Source organism: Ursus arctos, unplaced genomic scaffold (assembly GCF_023065955.2).
Source record: "Ursus arctos isolate Adak ecotype North America unplaced genomic scaffold, UrsArc2.0 scaffold_24, whole genome shotgun sequence".
NCBI classification, from domain to species: domain Eukaryota; kingdom Metazoa; phylum Chordata; class Mammalia; order Carnivora; family Ursidae; genus Ursus; species Ursus arctos.
Window position 1 is genome coordinate 5,539,360 of NW_026622919.1, and position 15,585 is coordinate 5,554,944.

The following is a 15,585-nucleotide window of genomic DNA, read 5'->3' on the forward strand; positions in this document are numbered from 1 at the left end:
ATACTTCGTTCTTAGAAGTGTTCCCTCTGTAGCACTGTTCCTTGCCATAAAGCTGGCTGGCACTGGCACCTTCCTGAATCTATACATTCACTGGCTGCCTCACGACGAGGAGAAGAGTGTGCCGATCAGCCCTACCTCACACAGGAAGGGACAGGGGCTCAGGGAGATTAAATTATCTGCCCAAGGTGACAGCAAATAGCAGAGCCTTCTCCTTGGGCAGATTCCAAAGCCCCGGGGTCTCAGCCACCTCATTCCACTGACTCCTAGAAGAGCGTGCTGCACAGTGCTGTTGTGGAGTACGAGCTCTCCAGGCTGCTGCTCGGGTTCGTGCCTGCACTGAGGAGGGAAGCATCGGTGTCCCATTAGAAACCTCATGAAGCTTGGAACTCGGTCCTTCTCTCCACAGACACCTAAACGAGTTGCCACCTGTGTGAAGAGCTGCAGGGCTGTAAGCACGGGCACAGCCTGGGAGCAGCTGGCATTGACTTAGTCCCCTGACAGACGGAATCACCCAGCAGGGAGACCCACAGGGGCGAGCTTGGCCTTCAAGACAAAGAGAAATGAGTGTAGAATGAGGAAGCAGGTCTGTATGGCCTCGTTTATCTTCAGGGCAGTGGGTACGTACTCACTGTTTTAAATTGTGAGACTACATTTGTCCTTTTTTTTTTAAGATTTTATTTATTTAGGGGTGCCTGGGTGGGCTCAGTCGTTAAGCATCTGCCTTCGGCTCAGGGCATGATCTAGGCATTCCTCTGCTGGGAGCCTGCTTCTTCCTCTCCCACTCCCCCTGCTTGTGTTCCCTCTCTCGCTGACTGTCTCTCTCTGTCAAATAAATAAAATCTTTTTTTAAAAAAGTTTTATTTATTAGAGAGAGAGCATGAACTGGGGGGAGGGGCAAAGGGAGAGGGAGAAGCAGACATCCTGCTGAGCAGTGACCCGGATGATGGGCTCCATTCAAGGACCCTCAGATCATAACCTAAGCTGAAGGCAAATGCCCAACCGAGAGCCACCCAGGTGCCCTATATTTGCGCTTTAGAAACTGCACGGTGGCTGTGGAGTGAACACACTGGAGGGGACGGGGTTGGAGACTGCTTGCAGTGGTGCGGGGGAGACTGAGGACAGCACTACCTGGTGTGGCAGTGAGGGATCATGAAAAAGTGACCCCCACTGGACCTGATGCCTGACTTGGAGGGTCAGGAAGGAAGACGTGTGAAGGATCCCCAGGTTTCTGGCTTGGGCAACTGGGTGCTGTCACTTGAAACAGCCACGTAGAGATGCTCCACTGCCCTTGGGTTGTAATACTTTACTCAGTGCCTGTAACTGCTCCGTATCACTGCCCCTGGCATTAAGGTGCGGAGGCAGCTTGCTTCTCCCCTTCCATCAACTTTTACCCCAGGTCACAGACAGCAGAGGGCCACACAGCTGTGTACCTGCTGGTCCTTTTCCCAGGGCTGGGGGCGGGGGGGGGGGGGTGGCGGCACATTACTTCCACTTCAGGACTCATCCGTGTTTGTTATTTGCCTCTAGTTGATACATGTGGGAATCCGTGCTACGCCTTTCAAACAGTTAAATTCCAAGTGAGCCCATTCTTGGAGCGTTCTAGGACCGTGAGAGAACAAGTGTTTCTTAAAAGTAAGGACTGTCGGAGAAAACCAAGCCAGCGGGGGTCATCGGCTAGCATGCCGCTTGCCGCTGTGCCCCGAGATCCTCGGTGTCCGCTGCAGAGGGGCAGGCCGCGGTGTATGCCGCCTCCTGGTGGTCGACAGCGGCCAGGGGCCCGACCGCCCACAGCTCCGCCGCCGGCCACCGGGCACTTCCGGAGACCGCCGCCCCCGCCCGACGGGAGGAAGCAGCTCGTGCCTCCCAGGAAGGAGGGATCTGGAGCCCGGGTGGGGGCGTGGCTCGCAGGACGCGAGCCCGGGGGCGGGGCTTGGCGGGGCGCTCAGGCGCTGCTCCGGCCACCTCTGCGGGTGGGAAAGATGGCGGCGCCCTGGTGGCGAGCTACGCTGTATGGAAGTCGGAGGTGGCGGGGCTTCAGCACCTCTGGTGAGGGTTCTGAGGTGGGGGGCTCTTGGAGGTCCCCGTATAGCCCGAGCCCGGGGGCTCGAGACAGCGTCTGCCCCTGGCCTCACGTCCCGCTGTCTGCCCGCAGCCACCCTCGGCCGCCGAACCGCCCCTCTGGGGCCGATGCCCAACGAGGACATCGATGTGACCAACCTGGAGCGGCTGGAGAAATACCGCAGCTTCGACCGCTACCGGCGCCGGGCGGAGCAGGAGGCGCGGAAACCGCACTGGTGGCGGACCTACCGGGAGCACTTCGTGGAGGAGTCAGGTCCGGAGCGGGCGCTGTGGGCCCCGGCCTCGCGACCAGGGGGCGGGGGGGCAGCCGGCCTCCTCCCCGAGCACTAGCGGAGGGGGCCTGTCAGCGCCCACGTGCGCACCGTGGGCCGTTTAGTCCCACCAGGATTTTTCACACCTTTGGTTCTTCTACTTGGAAAATTCCCTTCCCCCGCTGTTAAGAGTTCCATCTTATACTCCTAAAATCCTTTCCAGACTTCTCCCCACCCTCCCATTCCGTGTTAGAAAGTCCATTTGTGCTCCTAAAATCCCGTGTGTAGCCCTGGCCACACCCTATCCTGACTTTCTTTTCACTGGCCCTCTCCCTGGAGTGGGATCCCTAAGGACTGGGATCTTGCCTGCCTTGACCGCTATTTGATCCTTGCACCCGCGTAGTGCTTGGCACATAGGTGTGCAGCTCTTTCCTGAATGAGATTGAAAGCTCTAGGCAAAGTGACCCGGGGATCCTGCCCTTGAGCGACCTACTTCCTGTGTACATCCTTTTGGAAAGCATTTAGGGAGGCAGTTTTATGATGGTTGAAGACACAGGGATAGAATCCACATTACTGATTTAAACCCAAGTCAGCTTCTTAGGAGTTGATGCTGGCAGGCCAGGTCCAGGGACCTAGAGAAGGATCCTTGATGCACGCAGGATAAAAATCAAACTTGAGCCAGCAGAAGGTGAAAGCAGAGTTTATGGAAGGTATAGAAAGAGTGCAGGTACAGACAGTGTGTTTGGGAGATTCGGAAAGGAGGGAGTCTCCTCTTTGCTTGGGGCTTGGGGTTTTTTTCTTGAGGATTGTGGTCTGGTGCACATGACCTCTCAGGCATCCAGGAACCAGTTAGAACAAAGATAAGGGCGCAAGTGTTATTCCTTGGAGCCAGGGTGTCTTGGCATTGAGATGTCTGGAGCTGGTGGTCTGGAACACACATACTGTGGCTTTGTGCGGTCATTCTCACCTGGTCCTTCCTTAGATGTTATCTGTTCTTTTTTTTTTTTTTTAAGACTTTATTTATTTATTTGAGAGAGAGCATAAGCAGAGGAGAGGGGCAAAGGGAGAGGGAGAAGCAGACTTCTTGCTGAGCAGGGAGCCCAGGACCCCAGGATCATGACCTCAGACCCTTAACTGACTGAGCCACCCAGGCGCCCCTAGATGATATTTCTTCTAAAGAAATCATTAATTCCTTGTTCTTACAAGAGGTATTAAGAGGCATCTGTAAAGTGGGGCTGTGGGTCCTAGCAAAAACAGAAACAGGAAGGGGTGTGTGGCTGGCTCGGTTGGCAGAACATGCACCTCTTGATTTCAGGGTTGTGAGTTCAAGCCGCATGTTGGGCATGGAGTTTACTTAAAAAAAGAAGCAGGAAAAGGAGCAAAAAGCGTATTTTTATGGAGTCCTTCAGTTTCCCTGTCTCAGAGTGACTTGCCTGAATTTCAGTTTCCTCAGTGTAAAATAACTGTGTCTGTCACGAAATTGTTGTATTAAAGGCTGCAGTCCATTGGATTTTTTTTAGACAAATGCATCTTTGATGAGGGTTCAACGCATCTTACTTATTGTTAGCGTCTAATGTAAATGGAAAAAGTATTGGATCAAAAATCTTCCTGGGCCTTGTTACTCAAAGTGTGTTCTGAGACTAGCAGCACAGGCATTACCTAGGAGCTTGTTAGGAATGCAGAATCTCAGGCCCCACACTGACCTGCTGATTCAGAATCTGAATTTTAACAAATTTCCCAGGTGACTTGTATGGTGAGTCCATTAAAGTATGAGAAATGCTTCTTTTAAGTCTTTATAGCTTCAGCTAATTCTACCAAGGACTCACATGGATGTCCATGGCCAGGTGTGAACAGGCTTGAAGGTCATCCCAACCATAATTGAGATGATCGTCTATCCACCTGTATTTGACCTAGACGGTGTGACTTGGTTTAGGGATCAGAAAATGCAATCTCAAGTCGAATCCAGTTTGCTTAACAGTTGGACCCTGTCTGGGTTTGTGAAGCAGACTGCACAGTAGGGTTTAGTTTTGTGAATTAAAGGGTAAGCTTTACCAGCAGAACTTGGGCAAGTGAGAGGACTAGGTAGGGACTGGCAGCTTGATCCCACTTTCTCCAACATATCTTCCCTCCCCAGATCCCAAAGACAAGATTGACATTGGGCTGCCACCACCCAAGGTCTGCCGGGCCCACCAGCTGCTGGAGCGAAAACGTGTCCTCCGGGAGCTGCGTGCCAACTCAGAGGAGGAGCGAGCTGCCCGCCTCCGCACAGGTAAGCCCTCTCAGGGGAGCCCCCCCCCATGTCCCTGCCCCCACCCTGCATCCTAACCGGCATCATTCCTTACCAGCACGCATCCCGCTGGAGGCTGTGCGGGCCGAGTGGGAGAAGACCTGTGGCCCCTACCACAAGCAGCGCCTGGCTGAGTACTATGGCCTCTATCGAGACCTGTTCCGTGGCGCCACCTTCGTGCCCCGAGTCCCCCTGCATGTGGCCTATGCTGTGGGTGACGATGACTTGGTGCCCGTGTACCACGGCAATGAGGTCACTCCAACGGAGGTAACTGCTCACTTGTGCCCCTCCCCACACTGCATGTACAGACACACTCCACCACGGGACCACACACAGCTCCTTTTTGAAAGCTCTTACAGAGGTGGTTTTTATGGTGGTTAAGGGCGTAAGCATGGTACCTGTGTAGGCTGGTTTGGGGTTCGTTCTCCATCTCCCCCCTTTTGGTTTCCTGGTAAACAACACCATGGTAATTACAAAGGAAGGACTATAAGATGAAAGAAAAAGAAGCTCCATCTTGACATACTCCTGCCGCTAGTCCCTGTCATCAGAGTCCTCCTAGCCCGTGCATTGATGGGAGGGCCACCTTGTGGTTCAGATAGCGAGCTGGCCAGGCACCTCTGCAGGGTTCCTTCTATAAGCTTCTCTTTGCTGACCTGCCCCTCAAAGGACCGTCAAGCACATTTGGATCAGAGTGGGCTCTCCCTTCTCCAAAGCTCCCTCAGACTCCTGCCCGCCAGAAGGTCTGTTTACCTGGGGGTGACACCTTCCCTGTTGTCTCCCCACCAGGCTGCGCAGGCCCCAGAGGTGACCTATGAGGCAGACAAGGGCTCCATGTGGACACTGCTGCTCACCAACTTGGGTAGGTGTCTGCGGAGCTGGGGCGGGGCCCGGCGGGAAGGGCAGCGGGGCCGGCAGTTAGTGGGGTCTGTTTGTGTGCAGATGGACACCTGCTGGAGCCGGATGCTGAATACGTCCACTGGCTGGTGTGAGTACCTGGGCTGGGGGAAGGGTCAGAGGCATGTGAGGAGGCCCTGGTATCCTGGAAAGAACTCCACCGTGGATTCACTGTGCACTTTGGATTATTAACCTCCCACCCCGGGGAGTGGCCCCTCACCTCTGCTTCCTGATGCTGTCAAGAGCTCTGTGATCCACTGGCTGAAGACAGGTCCAGAAGAAAAAGCAGGCAGTAGGCCTTGGCTGTTCCCACAGGCCTCTTGGTCTCCCTGAACTCATTTCCTCATCTGTAAATCTAGGTTGATGCCACCCCATGCCTTAGCCACGCTGAGGGGCTCTGTGACAGTCAGATGGGAAAAGGATGGTGAGAGGCCTCTGGCAGCTGTGACTGCCCAAGCTGTGCTGCATTTGTTTTCTCAGTGGCCTTGGGCTGTGGCGCCAGGGTGGCAGAGGTCAGGCAGCTGACCCCAGCTGTAGGACTTCTGGATCATTGGGGCTAGTGACTGGGAGGCTGGTTTCTATCATCTTTAGATCTTTAGTCAGCTGCAGTTACCAGTCTGTGCAGCAGGACCTTCTGGGGAGTTCTATGTGGGGCAGGTACAGTGGCCATCCTGGTGTCGGGTTGGGCAAACGCTCCCTGACAAACCCTACGGCCTTCAGGAACCAGATGCAGCCCAGAGGTGGTGTGGCTCTCTAGCCTGAATGGCCATGGTGGCCCCGCCGACTCCCCACGGCCTAGTAAATGGGCTGCTAGACATCACTTTCTCCCTGACCATCTCTAGGACCCCTGCCCCCAGCCTCTGAGCCCCTCCTGTTCCCTTCCCCAGCCTCTGAGCCCCTCCTGTCCGAGGGTTTGCAGAGGGGTGCCTCCTGCGTAACTGTTGGATGAAGACCATTTTAGGGTGTGTCCTCCCAGGGGATGCGTCCCTCTCTAGGGAGTATGCAGATGGCAGTGCTGCCGCTGCCGCCTTCCTTGATAATTCATTGATACTCTTCCTCCCGCCAGAACCAACATCCCAGGCAACAGCGTGGCTGAAGGACAGGAGACTTGTCCCTACCTGCCCCCATTCCCTGCCCGAGGCTCTGGCTTCCACCGCTTTGCCTTCCTGCTCTTCAAGCAGGATAAGCCGATTGACTTCTCTGGGGACACCCGGCCCTCACCCTGGTAATCTGCGCCCCACCCCCCACCCCCCATACACATTCCCTCTCCCCTCTTATGCCACATTCCCCGGAATGTTCTGTCCTGCTCAGTTCTCCTGTCTCAACTTAGGCTTGAGATGGGCAGGAAGGTAGTTGTGCTAGGTAGATCCTAAGCGGCTTCTCAGGATTGCTTGTGGGGCTAGAGGAGGGGTGTGGGGCTCTGATGCCCTATTCCCTGCTCTTAAGTGCTCCCCATCTTCTTATAGCTACCAGCTTGCCCAGCGGACCTTCCACACTTTTGATTTCTACAAGAAGCACCAGGAAGCCATGACACCAGCTGGCCTGGCCTTTTTCCAGTGCCGCTGGGATGATTCGGTCACCCACATCTTCCACCAGCTTCTGGGTAAGGCCAGAGTGGGCTGGGGGCAGGGCAGGGGCGGCTGGCCCGAGCTCACAGACCTCTTCTGACCTACCAGGGAGAAGTGCCACTGGGAGGCATGCCACTCTTGGGTGGGCTGGCTAGGCAGTCCCAGGCTAACAGATGAGGGAAAGGGGGCTCAGTCCAGCATCAGTCCACACCCATACCCCCTCTTCCTGCAGACATGCAGGAGCCCGTGTTTGAATTTGTGCGGCCACCCTCTTACCACCCCAAGCAGAAGCGCTTCCCCCACCGGCAGCCCCTGCGCTACCTGGACCGGTACAGGGACAGTCACGAACCCACCTATGGCATCTACTAAGTGGCCAGAGTGCTACCCACCTCAGAAAGTGAACCGGGCCTCTCAGGCTCCACCAGCAGGAGCAATAAAGACACAGCTCCACTGGTCCGGGCTGTGGGCTTCTAGGCCCTGCCTGAGGCAGTCCCTTTGTGGTCCTCCCAGCAAGCCCAGGGTTTGAGAATGAAAAGAGCTCTCTGAGGGTGGTGGCAGGGGTAGAAGATGTGAATAAAGATGATTTTTGCTGTAGCTGGTCTGGGTCTGTGTTCTGGGAGCGCTCCAACCCCACGATGGATCTGTAATCCTTCATGGATGGAAAGAGAACTGCCTTCTGCCTCGGGAGGTGACCCCCTCCACTCTGCCTCTGAAGGGTGTCGGGCCCTGAGATCAAGTGTCGAGACGGGTCCAGAAGAAAGGCAGTGGGACTTGGCTGCTTGCATAGATCTCTTGAAAGAGCGTTGCCAGCTCTGAGCATTGGCCCCTTGCTGGATATTCACAGCATGGTTGGTGGCAGGCTCCTGGCAATGGGCTGGGGTGCTCTGAATGAGAAGCAGGTCTGAGACCTCTGGGCCCAGGAAGCCCCTCTACCCTTGCTGGGTGGTTAGAGTATTATTTCTCGTCTCTGTGTAGCCAGTCAAGAGAAGACCTTCCTCTCCCAGGAAGAGGAGCTTCCCGTATTATTACAACAAAGAAGACCGAATGTTGCATTGCAGTGAGAGGGTACTCTGTCTCAAAATTAGGCCAGGTTGGTTAGAAAAACAAGGAGAACTAACCCTCCATCAACTCACTTTGGCCAGCACACTGGCCCATGGCAGGTGGGTTAGAGTAAGGACCCTTCCCCTCTGCTAATCCTCTATAAAAAGTGAGGTTCCAGGGGTACCTGCGTGGCTCAGTTGGTTGTGTCTGCCTTTGGCTCAGGTCATGATCCTGGGGTCCTGGGATCAAGCCCTGCATTGGGCTCCCTGCTTTGCGGGGAGTCTGCTTTTCCCTCTCCCTCTGACACTTCCCCGCCCCTTGTGTGCTCTCTCTCTCTGCTCTCTCTTTCAAATAAATAAATAAAATCTTAAAAAAAAAAAAAAAAAAAAAGAGTTTCACGAAGAGCTCCCACCTGCAAACAAGGAACTGCCCAGCAGGGGGCGCACACGGAGAGTGGATTCGAAAAGCAGTTGAATCGTTGCTTTGGGTTTCCACTAAAGTGGGGTTATGAAAAAAAACACTGTCGATTGGTCTCTGTGTTGGTGACCAGAAATTTCCACCTCACTGTTTACTTTAAAAGCACCAAAATTTGGCGTAGCTTAGAGAAAGGAGACACCCCAATCTGGCAAATGCCTGAAACAGCTCAAGGAAAAGGGCAGCAGAGAATCTTCTGGCAGGAGATCCTATAAGGAGCATGAGCTGTGTGCCCAGTGCTCTTACTGACCGGCGCAACCTCGTGCAGTCTCATTTAATCACCAAAACTGCTGGGAAATAGCTGCTGTTGTCCAGGTTTACAGATGAGGGGCCCAGAAGGGGTTCCGCGGGGGCCCTCAGCCAGGAAGAGGTTCCGAGGCCCAACGGGTTTCCCAAAGGTTCTGCACCCTGGAGGCGGGGGGCCGCTCCCCTACACAGGAGCTGCTTAACGAGGGTTTGGGGAAAAGGTACGGAACTCCCTGGGTGGGACCACCGAGAACCAGACCCCAACTCCCATCCTGGGGCGGCGTTTGGCAGCAAGGGTGGCTCGGAGCCTGCTCAGGGGGGAGAAGGTGGGAGCAGCGAGGGCCCACGTACTCTTGGTGGGGGAGGCAAGACCCGTTCTGCTACAGCTAGCCCGGCACTCGCTCCTCCCCGTCCCCACCGCGCCTCGTACCTCCCACCCTCTCTCGGAGGCCTCGCCCCCGCCCCGCGCCTCACCGCCCGCACCCCCGGAGGGCTCGCCCCTCACCGCCCCGCCCATTCCTGTAGGCCCCGCCCCCGAGCCGCGCCCCGCACCGCCCATTTTCGGAGGTACCGCCCTCCTGCGCCGCCGCCGCCGCCATGGCCGCGCTGCAGCTGGAGGACGAGTTGACCTGTTCCATCTGCCTGGGGCTCTACCAGGAGCCGGTGACGCTGTCCTGCGGCCACAACTTCTGCGGGGCGTGCATCCGGGACTGGGGGCGCCGCTGCGACAAGGCGTGCCCCGAGTGCCGGAAGCCCTTCCCCGAGGGCGCCGAGCTGCGCCGCAACGTGGCGCTCAGCGCCGTTCTCCAGGCGATGCGGGCCGGACCCGCCCCGACCCCCGACCCCGACCCTGCCCGGGCACCTGGCTCCGCCCTGGGTGCGCGCTGCCCCCGGCATGGGCGGCCACTCGACCTCTTCTGTCGCACCGAGGGTCGCTGCATATGCAGCGCGTGCACCGTGAACGAGTGTCGCCTCCACGAGCGGGCGCTGGTGGACGCCGAGCGTCGGGAGCGCGAGGTGACACCGGGGTGCCCTGCCCTGTCTCTCGGCTCCCGGGCTGGGGTGGGCAGCTTAAGCAGGAGGCGGCTTTGGGATGTTTTTGTGTATTCCCGAATAAAAGGAGAAAACAGGTGCTTGGAATAGAGATTTCGGAGCTGGTGACAGGCCCAGGGTGAGACCCCAGGACTGAGTGGCTGAAATGGAGTGAAGGAAAAGGTTCTGCAGGTGAGGATGTCAAGGAGCCGAGAGCCAGTGTCGGAGGATACCCCTGTGGCTTCAGAAGTCAGAATGAGGATGAGATGTTACTGCTGAGAATCTGAGCATGAAAGTGGGTGGCGCCGGCCGGCAGGTGACAGCAACAAGGAGGGAAGGAGTGGCAGGCAAAGTGATTTGGGGTGTGAGAGGACAGAGGCGCATTCCTGGGGGACAGTCAGGAGGAACTAGGGGAGACTGCCCCCTCCACACTTCCTGCCTGTGGCACATTGTACAACGCTGGAGACCATGGGGCCTGGACAAAGACATTGGGCTTAGGAAGATCTGATGGCTTTGGCCAGGTTATCAATTTCTCTGTCCTGTTTTCTCATCTGTGAAGTGGGGATCGTGATGGCCCGTGCCTCATAAAGTATGGCCTGGAGAAGCAGAAGGAAAACAGGCTGTTGACCAGGGGCCGTGAATGATGCTTTGTCCTGCTCCCACAAAAGCACAACATCCTGACCCTCAGGGGTACAGAGGAGTCACAAATAGGGGTGCCCTCGTCTCCCCCATGCCCAGAGCTGGGGCTGAGGGCTGGCCAGGCATTTGGAAGAACCCACCCTGTACATGTACCACACTGCCCACTGGTCAAATAGCTTTGGTGCTTTGACTTGTCACCCCTTCCCTGCAAGGCTGCCGAAGCCAGAAGTGTCACTTCCACCATTTAATGACCCGGGGTAGTGCAGGGTGGAATTTCAGCCCAGAGATGGTGGGTGCTCTCCTCCAGGTTCTCAGCCTGCAAGAGGAACTGGAGGTCAGGGTTAAAGCCCAAGGCCTCTGCTCTGCCTGTGTACCTCCCTGCTCCAGGTTGGGAACGGGCTTTGTCTGTGTCTCCCTGGGACTCTGACCCAGTTCACCCGGGCTCAGACCAAGGCCCATGTTCTGTGTGTGGGCCCACGGGTCAGCCTTGCCTGGGGTGGCACGAGGAGGGGATGCCCCACATCTCAGCTGTTTGTTGATTGAGGGGAGGACTTCAGAGCCATCCCTGGTCCCCTCTTGTCTCTTGTTCCCTGGTGTGCACCACAGGCCCAGCTGAGAGCCATGCTGGAGGTCAGCCAGCAGCAGGTCACCCAGGCTGAGAGGCAGCTGAAGGAACTGCAGCAGCAAAGCAGCCAGATCCAGGTACGTGGCCTGTCTGTCCTACCCCACCTCATCCTCATGCTGTGACCTTCAGGCAGCCACCAGTCACTGCCTGGGACCCTGGGTAGTAGGTATGACCTACCTTGAAAATGCCTCTGGGCAGCAGGGAGGGAGGGACTGAGCAGGGTGCAGGGAAAGGTTCCAGGGACCCTGGCTCCCCACATCCCCCACCCTCAGCCCAGTGGCCAGCCTTGGCCCTGGCCACCCTAAGCCACTCCTTCACCCACAGAGCTCAGCCCGCACCCTGGCTTCCATGATCTCTGGCAAGTTCAGCGGCCTGCTGCAGGCCCTGGAGATGCGACAGGCCTTGGCACTGAAGGACATCAAGGTGGCCGAGACCCAGGTGCTAGCACAGGCCCAGGATGGAGAACAGCGACTGCGGGACCACCTGGAGGCCCTGACTCGTTATGACTGCAGGGTCCGGGACCTCCTGGAGCAGCTGGATGACCAGACCTTCCTCCAGGTACCAGGCCTCAGGGCAGCAGGTTGGGGGAACCATCGTCCTGCACCTGGCGCACAGGCTCACTACAACTGTTCCCTGGGGCTCAGGAATCGCAGCTCCTGGCACCCCCGGGGCCTCTCGGGCCTCTGACTCCTCTGCAGTGGGACGAAGATCAGCAGCTGGCTGGCCTGAAGGAGTCACTGAGCCGGCTGTGTGGTCTCCTCCTGGATGAGGGGGCCCACCCCAGGGCACCAGCTGAGGCTGCCGATTTGGGCCCCGTGGGTAAGGCTGACCCCACCGCAGGTGGGAAAGGGGGTCAGGACTCTGCCCCCCACGAGCTCCCCTCCCCATCACCGCCCTAATGCTTCTTTGCCTCCTAGAGGCCCCAGGTCCCCTGGCACCAGGCCCAAGCCCGGTTTGTCCACTGAGGAGGAAGCTCTGGCAGAGTAAGGAGACCGGCCCGTGTGTGTGCATATGCGTGTGTGCATTGTGCGTTCGTGTGCACACTGTGGCTGGGGGTGTACCTGTGGGGGGGCACGTGCTGTGACTGCCCTGCCCAGGATGTCTGCTCCACACACCCCCCCTCCCCACCGCACATCTGTCGTAGGATGTCAGCCTCTTACACGTGGAACCAATACATCGAGTAAGGAGATTCTGGGCCCGCAAACCTGGGATCGGTTATGATTCTGCCACTTGTTGCCAAGTTAGGTTACCTCGGGGAGCGTCAGTTTCTTCATCTTTGAAGTGAGGTGAAGGGAAGGTTCCACTCGCAGGCTGCCTGCTGTGCTGACGGCACCGCTTGCTGACAGATGAGTGGCTTTGTGCTGGCGGAGCTCCAGTGGCCTCTCTCCCGCTGGGGACGGGACGGTGGACATGCACGGGTCCCTGCCCGCTCACCTTCCGTCCGTCTGTCCCTGACAGATTACCGCAATCTGACCTTCGATCCGGACAGTGCCAATTGCCACCTGTACCTGTCTCGGCAGGACCAGCAGGTGAAGCACCGTCACAAGCCCCGGGACCTGGCCGGACCAAGCAGCTTCGAGCTCTGGCAGGTGCGGTGTGCCCAGAGCTTCCAGAACGGGCGACACTACTGGGAGGTGCGTGCATCTAACCACTCAGTGACCCTGGGCGTCGCCTATGCAGACCTGACACGGCACAAGCGGGGGCCCCACACAGACAACATCGGGCGCGGGCCAAGCTCCTGGGGGCTCTGTGTTCAGGAGGACAGGGTGCAGGCTTGGCACAACGGGGAGGCCCAGCTCCTCCCAGGGGTGTCGGGGCGGCTCCTGGGCATGGACTTGGACATGGCCTCTGGCTGCCTCACCTTCTACAGTCTGGAGCCCCAGGCCCAGCCCCTGCATACCTTCCATGCCGTCTTCACTCGGCCCCTCTACCCTGTCTTCTGGCTCCTGGAGGGTAGGACCCTGACCCTGTGCCACCAGCCTGAGGCCACACTCCCTCCGGAGCTCCAGGAAGAGGCATCAGGGCCCAGCTGAGGAAGACACAGTGTAGAGCTCGGGGCCAGGAACGTGTGCCACCGCACCTGTGCACCCAAAAGCTGCCCAGCCCCTAACTTGGGGACCTGAGGCCACAGCTATCATGGGGCCAGAAAATCGACTCAGAACTAGGCTGGGCCACTTGGAAAGAGAGGTGGGAGGGAGCCCTCAAACTGGAGTTCACCCTTCCAGCGTCGTTGAAGGGCACGGGGACTAGGAAGAGACTGAAACGGGAGGACCCCGCCCGAGCAGAGCCCACTTCGAGGCGCTGCCTGGCCGGCGAGGCTGATGCAGCGCCTGTGGGCTCCTGGCCCTGCGGGAGAGCGTGCACAGCTCGGGCCTCACCACACAGAGTGGTGCAGATACACATTCCACGGCCGGCCTCCCGTGAGGGTGACGTAGATCAAAGGACGGGCGGCGGGGGAGGGGCACGAAGCACAGACAGTTCCTGGAGAAAGCCTAGAGAAAAGTGATTGTTTATCTCCTTCTTCCCTCTTTTTTTTTTCCTTAACATTTTGGTATATTTTAGTTTCTCTGTATATCCTTGTGATCGCATTTTATAAACACTTGTGTCTTTTGCATGTTTTTGTTTGGCATAACCGTTTTTCATGGTATTAATATTTTCTCCTGAGTGATGACCTTATAAGCAGTCTTTCTAATGACTGTCAGAATTTATTTCCCTAATACAGGTATCCTCCCCTTTCCAAAAGTTCAAGTTCTGCCACTTCGCCTTCGTTAAAGACCTACATTAGCATGGTTTTGGATTTCTTTTGGTGAGTGCAGACAGGTACCAATGGAGGTCTTTTGTAAAGCAAAGTGGCAGAACCCCAGACTTTTGAAAGCCCAGGGTACTCTCCCCTGTGTGCCCTTTCTGCTTTTGAAAGATTGCACAGGGACGCTCTGCTTGTGGATCACCCAGGGCAACCCGTATTGGACATTGGAATTCTTTTATTTGGGGCTGTAAAAATTTCACCTCGATAAATATTTTCGAGCAGGAAGCTTTGGCCATATCCATGGCTACGTATGTAGGCCGGATTCCCAGCGGAGTCACTCAACACAAAAATAATAAGGGGCACCTGGGTGGCGCAGTCAGTTGGGCATCTGACTCTTGGTTTCTGCCCAGGTCGTGGTCTCAGGGTCATGATGCCAGGGTCTGCTTAAGACCCTTTCTCCCTCTCCCTGTCCCCCCTTAAATAAATCACAAAAGCTATTAAAAATAATAAAAATAATAAGCACTTGAAGATTTTATTTTTACACAAACGGCCAAAATGAAGCAACTTTGAGGCAGGCGGACCCTTCCCCCGCCCGCCCCCACCAGCCAGCGGAGCTGGGCACAACCTCAGCCCCCGCCCCCCACCCCGGGCGCGGGGATTCAGTGCCGTGGTGGGCACAGGTGCTCCGACAGTGCTGCCTTCCTTTGTTTTTGTTTTTCCTACTGAGAAGCCGCTTTCCTGGTAGTCCCCGGACATACCGTGTGCTAGTGTTTCTGGAAGTGGGTGCTGGCGCCTAGAGCAGCTGTAATTTTGTTACTTAAAACCTTCCACTTCTTGGGAATGGGATAGACCGGTGATGGGTAGTGAGGAGGGCACGTATTGCATGGTGCCCTGGGTGTTATACGCAACTAATGAATCATCGAACTTTACATCAGAAACCAGGGATGTATTGTATGGTGACTAACAGAATATAATAAAAAATCATTTAAAAAAATAATAAAAAATAAAAAACATGAACACCTAAAAAAAAAAAAGAACTTTCCATTTCTTGATCTGGGTGGTAGTTACGAGGATGTTGGCTTTATAACTATTTATGCTGTACATGTATGTTTTATATACTCATGAATAATTGTTTTACGGTATTTTTTTAAAGGATAACACATGCAAAAACACATACTCCAAAAAAAACCCAAAATATTTTTGTATTTGTGAAAAATACATCTCCCTCCCACGTTGTAACGTGGCCCCAGCCGCAGCCAGGGCTGCACGCTCTGTCCCCCAGCCTGTGGCTCTCTGTTCAGGGCGGGGCCCGGCCTCTGATTGGTAAGGCCTGGGCACCGAACTCCTTTGGGGACTCCCCAAGCATGGGGACAGGGCTCTCACACCAGGCAGTCACCTTGCTATGCAGCTGGGTTGACAGTTGCTGAGAGACCCAGCAGGGGAGGAAGCAGGATTGGGCTGGTCAAGTGGCTGACATTGCCGGCATCCCCATGTACAGATTCTAACCATCACCACCAACAACCCCCCATCCCAAAGCCCCAGCATGCATGTCCGACAGGCTGCGCCCACGCTCTGAAAGGGGGAGAGAAAGGAAGAACAGCCCCATTCTGCCTCTGTGGTGGGAAGGGTTTGGGGTCTTCATTCTATGATATTACTTTTTATCAGGCCTGTTTGTCCTTTCCGTATTGTTCTGTGGGAATGTT

At 56.2% G+C, this 15,585-nt stretch overlaps 2 protein-coding genes across 2 annotated transcripts; both read left to right on the forward strand.

The window, feature by feature from the left end:
- The first annotated feature begins 1,911 nt into the window (after positions 1-1,911).
- MRPL38 (mitochondrial ribosomal protein L38) lies at positions 1,912-7,673 on the forward strand. The gene is made up of 9 exons (XM_026484114.4): positions 1,912-2,046; positions 2,153-2,332; positions 4,465-4,599; positions 4,676-4,884; positions 5,404-5,476; positions 5,557-5,602; positions 6,578-6,736; positions 6,978-7,114; positions 7,312-7,673. The coding sequence occupies exons 1-9, from the start codon at positions 1,980-1,982 to the stop codon at positions 7,446-7,448; spliced, it is 1,143 nt and encodes a 380-aa protein (XP_026339899.2). The 5' UTR covers positions 1,912-1,979; the 3' UTR covers positions 7,449-7,673.
- Positions 7,674-9,427: 1,754 nt separating this feature from the next.
- TRIM65 (tripartite motif containing 65) lies at positions 9,428-14,916 on the forward strand. The gene is made up of 6 exons (XM_026484113.3): positions 9,428-9,857; positions 11,118-11,213; positions 11,461-11,694; positions 11,781-11,955; positions 12,054-12,119; positions 12,595-14,916. The coding sequence occupies exons 1-6, from the start codon at positions 9,438-9,440 to the stop codon at positions 13,167-13,169; spliced, it is 1,566 nt and encodes a 521-aa protein (XP_026339898.2). The 5' UTR covers positions 9,428-9,437; the 3' UTR covers positions 13,170-14,916.
- The last annotated feature ends 669 nt before the right edge of the window (positions 14,917-15,585 follow it).

Coding starts and splice junctions, on each gene's coding strand:
- TRIM65 (XM_026484113.3), top strand. CDS start 9,438: ATGGCCGCGCTGCAGCTGGAGGACGAGTTGACCTGTTCCATCTGCCTG. Junction 9,858..11,117: donor CCGAGCGTCGGGAGCGCGAG/GTGACACCGGGG, acceptor TGTGCACCACAG/GCCCAGCTGAGAGCCATGCT. Junction 11,956..12,053: donor TGCCGATTTGGGCCCCGTGG/GTAAGGCTGACC, acceptor TTTGCCTCCTAG/AGGCCCCAGGTCCCCTGGCA.
- MRPL38 (XM_026484114.4), top strand. CDS start 1,980: ATGGCGGCGCCCTGGTGGCGAGCTACGCTGTATGGAAGTCGGAGGTGG. Junction 4,600..4,675: donor AGCTGCCCGCCTCCGCACAG/GTAAGCCCTCTC, acceptor ATTCCTTACCAG/CACGCATCCCGCTGGAGGCT. Junction 6,737..6,977: donor GACACCCGGCCCTCACCCTG/GTAATCTGCGCC, acceptor ATCTTCTTATAG/CTACCAGCTTGCCCAGCGGA.